At 31.1% G+C, this 12,954-nt stretch overlaps 1 protein-coding gene across 1 annotated transcript in view; it reads right to left on the reverse strand.

The window, feature by feature from the left end:
- LOC126733945 (negative elongation factor A) overlaps positions 1-12,954 on the reverse strand; it is a 36,372-nt gene that overhangs the window by 10,735 nt on the left and 12,683 nt on the right. The window contains exons 7-9 of the mRNA XM_050437435.1: positions 12,461-12,648; positions 12,253-12,382; positions 12,029-12,195 (exon numbers count right to left, since the gene is read on the reverse strand). Coding sequence (XP_050293392.1) covers positions 12,029-12,195; positions 12,253-12,382; positions 12,461-12,648 — 485 coding nt within the window. The remainder of the gene's footprint in view (positions 1-12,028; positions 12,196-12,252; positions 12,383-12,460; positions 12,649-12,954) is intronic.

The following is a 12,954-nucleotide window of genomic DNA, read 5'->3' on the forward strand; positions in this document are numbered from 1 at the left end:
GGGCCTGAGATACAGCCGAGGAACATTCTTAATGGGTCACCCTGTACATATGCATAATAGTACGATAATAAAGACTCCAAACACAACTGGTCTCTCAAATACCTTATTATATAACAAGCTCTGTGAATTTTCCCGGTTAAGGCTTCAATTTCCCCTCTCCAGAAAAGTTCCCGATCAATTAACACTCCCAGAAACTTACTCTCTGGAACCTGAGGGATACTCTTACCCTCTAAGGATGCATTAAGCGACCTATCATGATGACTGCATGAAACAATATTTGTTTTCGACATATTAAGTTTCAGCCTATTCTGGCGACACCATCTTGACATTTTGGTTATGGCAATGCTTGTTTTCTTTGCCAGTATGGATTCATTTTCGACAATAAGAATACCGAAAAACTGAATTAGAGGTTATTACTTCACTTAACTCATTTACAAACACCAGAAATAAAATAGGCCCCAATACAGATCCCTGAGGAACACCTAAGGAAATATCGAATACTAGCGAAAAAGTAACTCCCCGAATGTTTCTGTTTTTATTAGGAACACATATGGCCTGCCCTCTATTACTTAAATAAGACCTGATGAGGTTATTAGTTGCAATCCTGTTTATCGCCTTTGTTTTTATAGATCGGAATAGCTTTGGCTTTTTTCAACGTATCAGGAAACACCGCTGGCTCGAAACATGCATTCAAGATTTGAGCCAATGACATATTATGTCAATTGACATATTATGTCAGAAACTATTTTCAATGTGGTTGCCGGTATTTCATCAATTCCCGTTGAATATTTAGGTGAAGACGCATTATAATAACTTCAACTTCTTCGCGTGTACAAGGACTTAGATACATAGTGTCTTGTATACTTTTATCTAATTTCATAGGGAAAACATCAGAATGAATGTTCTTGGGTTGATGATCTATAATTTTGCTCAATACTTTGCTGGTATTCACTTGCCCAAAGTAATTTCCAAATATTTCAGCCACTAACTTGAGATTTTCAAGAATTTTATTTTTGTGTGATAGAGTAGGAGGTTCTTTACTCCTACTAGACCGCAATCCTTTGTAATTATGAGACCCCACATACTTTTAGACTTATTTTGAGAATTCTGGATTACCTATATTGTCATCAAGTGCTTTACGATAATTATTTAAAAAATGTTGGTATTATTTTTTTTTTCCCATTTGTATTTATCCAAAATAATCTGGGAATCTGTTCTTTTATAAAGATCATAACAATCTCTTGTACTTTGTGACCACATTTCGGGAGTCACCCAATAAGCCCTTCTAGAACCCAGGTGCTGCTTTTTTAATGGAAAACTGGCATCAAATTACCGAAAGAAAATCTGGAAAAGATGTCACATCCTACTGGCATCCGGGCACTTATAAACTTTTGACCAAATTTTCATGGAGCAATGTAGCTAAAACCATAAAAATAGCGTTGAGCGTACAGCTACTGAGAACTACTAAGTTCATAACCATGTTTACTTACAGAAACACGAGATGACGAAGAAATTTACCGTAAATTAAGTGCAAACCAATTTTGTAGAGGAATCCAGTAAGGATGAAGATTAAGATACTTATTTTTAATATTTTTCTATCTAGTTTTTATCAATAAATAATGGAATTATCCAAATAACTGTATATTGTTTAATTACATCCAGTAATAATTTTTTTTTCTCTAATTGTCAGATTATCGTTTAGGACGACCATGATATCAAGTTGAACCGTCTATATAAAAATCTGACGCGCTCGATTATTTCAAGGTCGCATTTTTTTTTATATCTTCAAAAATCAGTCATGACCTTAGGCCCCGTCCAAATCGTCAGACATTTGAATAAGACATTTTTTTGATTTCACTTATCGTCCCCTCTAAATATCTGACACACTCGAATAACTGTTTTTCTTTTCTTCTTCTTACCTCTTTTTACAACGTTCACTACTCGATCAATATCTCTCGGTTATCAGAAAGACATAGACGCCCTCGAATAATTCCATGTAACTGTTTTTTTTTAAATTTTTGAAGATTTGTAATGCTCACCTCCCCACTAAAATGGCAAACTTAACATAAACTTTTTTCGTTTTAGGACCTAATCTTCTCAATCCAATAGGTCCCCATGACGCTTTAGTAACTGCAAATTCAGCATCCAAGGCTCCCTTACTATTAGGTTTGTCATTTTGAAAATTGGTTAATACAATGAAAAAACTTTTATAAGAATCTATATTTGGGCGTTAGCCAAACTTAAAAATTATGTTATAATTAAGTTGTTGAGTTGACATTTAAAACTTTATTTGAATAAACTAAAAGGTGCAAGTGGACCTTTTTTGCATATTTTTATTTTAAATTAAAGCAATAATTATTTCAGGTAATAAGCCGTTAAAATTAATTCTTATTTGGTAACAGATTAGTAGTTCTTCGATTCAAAAATATACTTAATATGCAGGAGAGCCATAAAATGAAAAACAATATTAGTATAACTGGCCTAATTAAAGACACCACGTAAAAAGAAACTAGGACAGAGAAGGGGCTTAAATTATGTAAGTTTCTAAATGCTTCTGCCACGAAAGTTGAATTCGAAATGATTAAGCATTATGAAAGGGTATTAAATCACTCATCAAGGTTTTGAGTTGGGACTAAAAAATAACATTTTAAAGGCTAGAGCACTAGCTCTAAGAGTGTTGGCATATATCAGAATCAAATAACCTGATCTTCCTCGAAGAGAAATTAACGCACGAGACTTATAGCTAAACAGCTTGTAAGGAATGTTGGTTATAAGTTTATGTGGCAGAGAGATGGTACCGTTTTAGCTGAAAGGAATGATGGTGAGAGATACATTTTAATAGGGAATGAAAATTTTCTGAGCTTATTTAATTTTTATTGTTATTTTACTTTTAAATTTTTGATCGTTAAGAGCAAGAAAAAATTTAGTTTTGGGGCACATAAATATAAGATCATTGGTTCGAAAGTTTAATAATATTAAGGCGTATTTAAAACACAATGATTATAATATTTTAGATTTAGCCTGGCTAACTCATATGATAAGGTATATTATTAAATAAATCTGTTAGATGTGATCGTAAATTCGAAAGAAGTAGTGGCATTCTTTTATGCATTAAATAATCACTATCATTTAAGATAATATCACATGTAAGAAATGAGTATTCTAAACAGATTTGGATAGAATTTAGGATTCAAAATATAAAAACACTCTTAGATATTTTTTACAGAAAGACAGATGAGTTTGAGAATAACATTCCTAGGCACTTACTTCTATGTGATACCATGTTATGCTTAGAGAACCTTAATAACAGATTTAGTATACTGCCAACTATTTTTATCAGTGTTACATGAATATAATGTGAGTCAAGTAATTGCAGCACTAACTAGAGTCGGGATATCTAATGCTTCGATTATTGATTGGGTTCAAATACTAATTTTATTTTATATAGTGGTTTAGTCAAACATTTAGTCATTAAATGCGAAATCCGAATCAATTTTTTAAGGTTGGTTTTGCTGTCAATTATAGTAGTTTTAGTAAGGGTGCATTATATAGAGATTTTTAGCAATTCCTTTTTATGAAGTTTTTTATGCTTCTGACGTCAAAAAAAAACTTAATTATTTAATAACTTCTTAATATCATTAAAGATTAAAAATAAATTATAAATTAAAATTAAGCAAATTTGCATGGCCATGAAAAAAATTATTGGAAAATCCTTAAAGAAGTGAATGTTTACTCCAGGGCTACGAATCACATTTCATCGGATATTGGTAGTCCCGACGAAATAAATTATAAATTCATAAAATAGGAGGCTATTGGAACTGATGAAATCGGACTGTTTATGCTAAAAAACTGACTTCCTGATATTATTTCCATAATTTTACATCTAGTTGCATAGAAACCGCTACACTACCTACTGCGTGGAAAAGTTTTTCCATTTCTTTACCGGTTCTTGAAATTTCCCAGCCTTCTGAACTCAAAGATTTCAGGCCGATAAGCATTCTTCCTACTTTGTCCCAGATTGTTAAAAGAGGTTTAAAAAACGAGATACGTGTATTCACTGACCGTCAATAATCTTGCCTGATACACAGTCTGGGTTTCGTAAGAATCATACTGGTCCAACCTTCTAAAGGTAACTGATGGTATCATTCAAGCGTCTGATAAAAGCGACCTTACAGCCTTAATACTGCTCGACTATTCGAATGCATTCGACAAGTTAAATCCTCAATTATTGTTGGCTATCTTAAATTATATGGGATTTAGTAATCAGGTGTGTTGTTTAATAAAAAGCTACTTGTTGGATCTGTACTCGGCCAACTTTCTACACTCTATACTTCTGGACCTAACCGATATGAACTTTGTTTCTTAGCACTTTTATGCCAACGATACGCAAATTTATTAATCATTTAGTTAAAAAAATATTGACGTCAATGTCAAGCTTTCAGAGAATCTTAAATCTCTGGCAGAAGCCTCTAAAAAGCACTGTTTAAGTTTGAATTCTCAAAAATGTCAAATGCTACTATTTGGTCCAATGATAGCTAGAGAGAAAACAACTTGATTGCTCAATAAGTGCTAAAAATCTTGGGAGTAACTCTGGATATTAATGTTGTTGTTGTATCATGAAATTATTTTTAATAAATGCCTGAGCTATCTGTACCAAAACCTTCAGTTTAGACATGAAGCACATAATTTGGACTTATGGCATAAATGTGTGATCACCCCTCCCTTACATAAAACTACTCTTTTTGAAAGGATTATTCAGTTACCAGGTCTTAGGAGCTAATAAGATTGTCTATTTATTGTATCTCATCAGTTACTGAAATACATTGTCAACCTCTCATCAAGTCATTATTATTATAAATACTATTAGTTTCATATTTTACAATGTTAGAAATACTATAGAAAAGCGTACCAGTTCGAGACGTTGCTGGATTCTCAAAACACCTAATTCTGAGTATGTGATGTTACCAGTGTAACACTGTTACTGTGTTAAATTTTCTAAAATTCATACTTACATAATAAAAATTAAAAATTATTTGCTAGGTTTAAAGTACCGGCGTTGATTGAATATTTGGGAAGATACGCAACCTTATGGGCTAAAACGTGACCGCAAATATGCGTGAAAAATAGATGGCGATTCTCTCCAGTATGCGCGAAAATAATTTCGTCCGTCGCTTCTCATTAGTAATCGGCGGATCATCCCTGAGTCGTGTGGGAGAGTTTTTGCACAGGTTCGTGTTTGCCGTATTGAAATTTGGTAGTTGTTAAAAAATTTTCTTGGATATCATAATCACAAATAGATAGATATATGTAAATGTGTTTAGTTTGTGAGACAATGGCTCCTTTAGGCAAAATTAATCAGTGTGCGTATCGTGGGTGCAATAATGTAAGAAAATGTAAAAACAATGTTCTCAGTTTTTTAAGATAGAAATATTTTTAATTAATAAAAGCTTTGCTAAATCAAATAATGTATCTTCTCTAATAAACCCATCAAAGAATTTTTCAAATTTATGTCAAAATAAAATAAAATCCTTTAATGAACTTTATTATACTCTAAAAGTAAATAATAATATATGCAAGTCAATTAATAAAATATTACGAGATAAAATAAATATAAATAAACCAAACCTATGTCCACAGCATATTGATAAATTTTTGCATTTATTAATTAAGACTTTGATTTATAATAACCTAAAATGGGAATCTCAAAATCTATTAGAAAATCTTTAAAAAAATCTAATTATAAACCTCACAGAAAATTATCTATTTTATCTACAAAAATCAATCCGAACTCTTAAAGATATTGTCTATTCATGTCTATGAGAGCCATTTTCTCTTTTTCTTTTTTTTTACTTTAAGAAAATTTTAAATCAATATATTATGTTTATGGTCTTTAGTGTTTTAAGTATTTTCAATAATTGTTTTCATGATGAAATTCATTCATGAAAAAGATAAAAATAAAGCCTTAAAAGCCTTTAAAGTTATTGAGAAACTGGTTATAGTACGAATGGTAGCTTTCCTAATTAAAAAAAATAACATATTAAATGAATGTCGAGTAATGTTTTCATTCCTGGAGAGATTATATTTGAGCTTCTAGAAGGTCACTTTGCTGCAGCGGTATTCTGCGACTTCTCTAAAGACTTTGACAGTGTCAACCATGGAATGCTCGGTAAGCCTTCTAGATATGGGTTTAGGGGAGTTGCTCTAGAATGGTTAAAATTTTGTTTCGTTAGACAGAAAAAAGTTTGTTTGGCCAAATGGCAGTTTGTCTGAACTTTGTGTAGTAAGCAGGGTTCGTTTCTCGGTCCTATTTTATTTCTATTGTATATAAATGACCTGGCGTCTCTCCAGATAAGAGGATTCTTCACTATTTTTGCAGATGACACCACTATCTTATGGGCAGACAATAATAAAAGCACATTAACAAAAACAATTTCTAAAGATTTATTAATGATTAAACAGTGGTTTGATGCTAATTTGTTGTCTTTAAATATAGATAAGACTTAATTGTTAAGTTTTTATGTTCAGAGCAGTTCATGATTCACAACAAAGAATTGGAAGTGAATAATTTTAACAGATTCTTGGAATTGTTATCGATCATAAACCTAAGTTTAATGGAGATATGTCAGGAGGCAAAAACTGGCTAGACGATGTTATGCTGTTAGAGTGGTTTTAAATGAACTGAGATTGATATCTGCAAAAGCGGTCTATTTTTTTTTTGTTGAAAGTTGGAACTTACTTTCATACAAAAATACCTACAGTATGGAAGAACATTTTGGAGTTGCATTAGTAAACGGCTTTTTGACTCGATGTTTGTTTTTAAAAAACGAGCCATTAAATATATGTGTCATAAATCTCCACAGGACATGCAGACCCCTATTTAAAGATACTTTCCTTGTGTTGCTTGTTTATTGTTGAGTCTGCTTGCCTAATATATAAAAAATATAAATTGTATCTTCAAAATAATGGCTCCTTAAAACATTATAATATCAGAAAAGAATACAATATTCTAATGCCAATCCCGAAAAGTGAACTAAGAATTCTCTTATTTACTTGAGCATAAAAATTTTTAATCATTTTCCAAATGTCATAAAAGTCTCTAGAAGTTCTCCTCGCTTTAAAAAGTCCTTAACGAAACTTCTTAATAGCAAGTATTTTTATAGCATTAGAATTTTTTGAAGATAGTTAGGAATAGGCCAATAGTATATAATTAGTTTTTAGTAGAGATGTAAAGGTTAGAATTTGTGATGTTGAACCCACTATAGTGTATTGTTTTTAAATTATGTGTTAGTAATATGTCAATTAATGTGCCTATTTTATATCATAGAAGTACCATGTCAACAAGTAGGTACCATTACCTCGTTGAAAAAGTAATTAAAAGGGTTATTCAAAACTGCAAATGGCCAACATGGCGTCGACAAGAAGAAACAAAGTTGATTATGACTCTCTAAAGAAGGAACGTCGTATTTAAAAGTTAAAGATATTAACTTGTAAATGAGAGAAAGTGTTTACAACAATGTATAAATGATTTTATTTTATATTTTCAAATAACGCCAGAAAAAAATAAAAAACCATTTTGCCAAATTTCACCTTTTTCCTAAATATAAGTATTTGGCATTTTTCCAATTCTTAGATTGCACTTATTCAATCATTGCATTTATATTGCGCAACTTTCCCCTAATTAAACCATTTACTGCTCATCCTTACTTTGGACATCCTGTATAATCGCGATGAGACCCTTCATACTGTTAAACAAAATATTTATTTTTTTTCTTATTAACTTTTTCTAGTTTTAAGAATTAGTAATTAAGTGTTTGCCTGTATTGCAAATTAAAATGTGGCCTATTTTCTATATTTTATAGTGTTGTTACACCCTTACTCAAAACCTTTTAAATTTTGCGATTTTATTTTTATATTAATTTCAGTTAAAGGTATCTATTTTTCAATATTTTTGTCCAAAATATGTGTACTTCACAGATCTCACTACACTACACAGTTATTGAGATATTGGCTGGTTTCACAAACCCGTATTGTCAAAAATACATTACAGGCTACTTTTTGCAAAAAATTATTGATTCTAAAAAACTATAGTACCGTATATAGATATTAAATCTTTAATTATTGAATTTACTCTTTATATTTACGTGAACCCTACCTATATCATCACCTTTATTTAATATTTTTGTTAATTGTCTAATTACTAAATAAAAGCTTATTGAATTTTTATTTTGTTTTTATTTATTTATTTTTGTCTCAAAAAAGGATTTTGGTAAGTAATTATTTGTTTATAAAATTTAAGTTGTAAGAGATAGCACCTTCCAATACATTACTTGACCACCACATTTATCTAGTTATTTATGCGAGATCACAGCGCATTTAAATATCGGCAATAACAAAATAAATAAAAGCGCTGTTATCATCATCGCCCTTGTCTTAAAAAAATAACAAAACGGCCGAGCGCCCAAAGATTCCCGTGTCGTTAAACTGCAAATGGTCAATATAGCGCCGACAAAGAAAAACAAAACAAGTTGATGATGGCTCTTTAAAGACAGAACGTCGTATTTTAAATTTAAAGGTGTCATCGTATAGGCCAGGAAAAGTGGTCACAATAATTTATTCATTTAATAAATACTTTTGTCATATATTTTGAAATAACGCCAGAAAAAAAAATAAAATGATTTTGCCAAATTTCAGTTTTTTGCAAAATTTAGGAAGTATTTAGATTTTATTATAAAAGGACACTATATTGCTTAACTTTCCTCTAATTATACCACCTCTATTGACGTCCTGTATAACCGTGATGCGGGGTCTTTAAACAAAATGTTTTTTTTTTGTTACTAGGTATCTTTTTATAGTTTTAAGTATAGTTGTAACAACTGGTAATTGAGAATTTTCCTGTGTCGCTTAATACTTAAAATGTGACCTATTTTCTATTTTTATTAACATCCTAACTCACAACCCCTTACTTTACAGATCTCACTACGCTGCACAATTTTTCAGATATTGAATCACATAACAAAATGGGGGACTTTTTACAAAAAATTATTGATCAAGAAGTTATATTACCATCGGTATTAAGTCTTATGAATTATTTCAATTATTCTTTATAATATTTACGTGAAACCTATGTACTTATATCTTAAAATTTGTTCCACATATTTTTTGTATATTAGTTTTTAGTTAATAAAGTGCAACGGGCTTTTTATTTGAAAACTTGACCCTCTTGAACACAAAATGGAGGAAACATAATGTTTGTTGGAATTATAACTTGTATTAAACTTTGTTGGTAATTTTGTAAAAATAGCTTTTTATATATATTTTTGTATTAATTTTTGTCTCAAAAACATATTTTGGTAAGTAATTATTTGTTTTTAAAATTTAACTTTTAAGAAATCAATATGCCTCCATCCTTAAGTATATCACTTATCACTTGACCACCACATAAATGACACCGTGCTGTATGTTCAAAAAAAATAATAAAAACATGGTTGGCAGCATCATCCCATATCTTAAAAAAATATCCAACACGGCCGCGTAACCGGAGATTTCAGCGTCGTGTCGTTAAAAACCTGACTCAAAGAAGCCAAAAGCCAAGTCCACGCAGCTAAGATAAATCGTTCCTAGATTTGACGCTTCGTGGCAGCATCACACGGTGCACGAAACTGAACGGCAATCCGATAGTCGACTGAGTACACTTTTTAACACAGGATTGCGTATCTTCCCAAATATTCAATCAACGGTACCGGTAAAGATCTGAGACTTATATACTTTATATATATTAAACAAGTAAATATTCACAACGTTGCTGTAGTTATGTAGTTATGTCCTTATAAAAAAGCTAATGTTTATCGCAACTAGTAAAGAATTAGTCTCCGGACAAAATTTCTTTCTTCAACAGTCAGTTTAAACCTATACTACAATTCTGTGTGGTTCTGAATATGTTATTCCAACATTTAAGAATTTAAAAAATATTATAGGAAACAGCAAGAAGCAACCATAAAATCTAAAAACTCCACATTTCTCTATTAAGTACTTTAAAATTTAGAAGAAGATTATCTTAATCTATTAGACTATTACTGCAATATTTAAAAACGTTTATAATAACCCTCTTGGAAGGCTGTTATAAGGTTAGATTTAAAAAATGTTGATCCAAATTAACAAAAAAAAAAAAATAAAGATACTCCAACTATTTCATTATTTTATATTTTGTCTTTATTTATTTTCTTCTATATAAGATGTTACTCCGTTAAATTGTTTCAGTCTTAGTATAAATATACTAACGTTCCGAGATTCTTTTATATCCTGTGGTAACATTTTATATTGTTTAAAAACTTGAAAAAATGGATTTTAAAGGCCTTTATTTTTTTTTATTTATAGTTTTAGATTTAATAATTTATCCAGTTTAAACACCTTTAATATATTATATAAACTGTGTTCATGTAAATTATATTACATGTAAATTATATAATCTGTGTGTTGAATTCAAATAAAATCTTTAAGCTCTTGTTCTGTAATGCATGTATTCTTTTCAAATTCTGTTTTTTCACAAGTACCCAATAATCGAAGTATCTAAAGTGGCTCAAAGATATGCTCTAAATATACACATTTGGGTTTTGTAATTTATATAGCTTGTACATCTATATATAGCTCCTATCATTGGATTCTTTTTATTATTAATACAACGTGAAAAAAAGTTCTTTCCAATTAAGGTTTATATTTAATATTAGAACGATATATAGGAGGCACAGGTAATTTAAAATTATATTTTTAATTTTAAGTACTGATTCTTAAATAATTGAATTTTTTGGTTTAAATATTAGGTAATTTATTTTATTTATATTAATCTTAAAATTATTACGTAACAACCAGTTCGAGTATTCTAAAAGACCTTAATTTATTTAAAAGAGGGAAGTGGCTGTGTTGCTCGAAGGACAATACAAATTAATCAAACCAGATGGATTCAGAGGAATTTTATTTTAAAAAGCTTAGCAGAGCGCTTTCGGCGTATGAGCCATCATCAGTGCTAACTGAAATAAGTTGGGTGTTATATGCGTAAAAAACATTATAGTTAAAGGTGATCGAATGGAATGTACTCACTTGTCAGTTAAGCCCAGAAGGTTACCATAGTGGGAACACATTTGATATTATTAAAATTATGCATAACATTTAGACACACTTAAGACTATACAGAACACTAAATAGGACGAACAGTACTGATGACTATTGATGGGTGATTATGATGATGGCTCATATGCCGAAAGCGCTCTGCTAAGCTTTTAAAATAAAATTGCTCTGTATACATCTGGTTTGATTAATTTGTATTGCTTAATTTATTTGTTTTCTAATAGTTTTTCATTGTAACCATAGCATAGAATTGCGCTTTTAACGCTGCCACTCTTAACCTAACTACATATAGGGAGTATAGCAGGGGTCCAAGCACAGATCCCTGTGGTGCTCCACAAATTGTAAATAATTCCTTAAATGCCAAAATTTTTTAAGCAATATATCAAAATTAACCAAATCAATTGCCTTCTTTAAATCTATAAATACATCAGTTCCTCTGCTATCTAGCTCAACACCAATTTAAAAAAAAAATCTTTTTTTAAAATTAAATCTACTGTTGGGTTTAACGCGCTACTTTACTTAATAAACCCATATTGAATATAATAAACATATTTACCTATAAATTGAAAAATAATGCTCTCTTCTTGGACTTTATATGAGATTTTAAGACTTCAATTGCATCGAAAATATCCATTAAATTCATTTTTAGACCATTATTCACTGAACTTAAATAATTATTCCCAAAACAAGTTAAAAAAAATAGCAAACATATGCCTTATTTTATTTAGCAGTAATATTTGATTGATTTTTCTCTTGAAAACATTTAATATTTGATCAATAGGTAATTAGCATTTCATACTTATGTATTAAATCAGAATATTTGGCATATTTTCTATAGTTTATAGTTTTCATGCTAGATATTTCCAAATATCTTAATCCACACTGAAAAATTGGAAATACTTCTTACCGTAAGAGCAAGTCCCCTCTTCTGCAAATGATTAGCCGGCTGGGGCTGTAGCCTTATATGCGTAACAGTCTGTTGCGATTGCTGCTGCTGTGGTTGTGCAGCCCTTTGGGTAACCACCACCGGCGTTCCCGCGATGATCTGTTGAGGCTGTAGACTGCTCGTTTGGTCTAAAACACAAACAATTACGAAACAATTCTAAAACAAGCAAAAACAATTTATTTTACCGGTAGTAATAATAGTTCTTTGACCATTTGGAGCCGTCGCGAGCAACGGAGGCACTGGCCTTAAGGTCTGAGTGGTAATGTATTGCGGGGTGACCAACTGAGGTGCCACTGCTTGCTGGGTTTGTTGAGGCTAAAATAAAAAATTGAAAATTTACAGCCCTGAGGGCGATAAAAAAATCGAAATTTCGAAATATTGCAGAAAACTGACCTGTTGGGCCGGTTGCAGCTGTATATGTTGCACCGGTGCAGCGGTCGATTGTAACTGCGGTGTCGGGGGCGTAATCGAGGCGGCCTGGGGCGTCGGCGGCGTCAATTGTGTCACCACGGGCGTCGCCTTCGCGACACTTGGGGTCGCTGGCGTCGCCGGCGGAGAGTTGATATTTGATGGCGTCGTTGCTAAAAACAAATAATAAAATTTTATTTACAATGTATACTAAACTTATTCATAAATAAAAGAATGACTATTACAGAAATCAAATTAATGTTAATAGGAATGATATAAAAGCCCTCTATAAAATAATAAAAGATGCAACCTATGAGAGTGAGGAACATACTGCTAAAATAAACATAAAAAAATGTTACTGGTCTTATTTTTGATAATTTGTATGACATGCCTCATTTTTGTAGTAGTCATTATATACGGTGTTCAGTTAAGGGTTACTATCTATATCTCAAGAACCCTTAACCTTTGGCTATTGGAAA

The sequence above is a fragment of the Anthonomus grandis genome, chromosome 3 (assembly GCF_022605725.1).
Source record: "Anthonomus grandis grandis chromosome 3, icAntGran1.3, whole genome shotgun sequence".
In the NCBI taxonomy this organism is placed as follows: domain Eukaryota; kingdom Metazoa; phylum Arthropoda; class Insecta; order Coleoptera; family Curculionidae; genus Anthonomus; species Anthonomus grandis.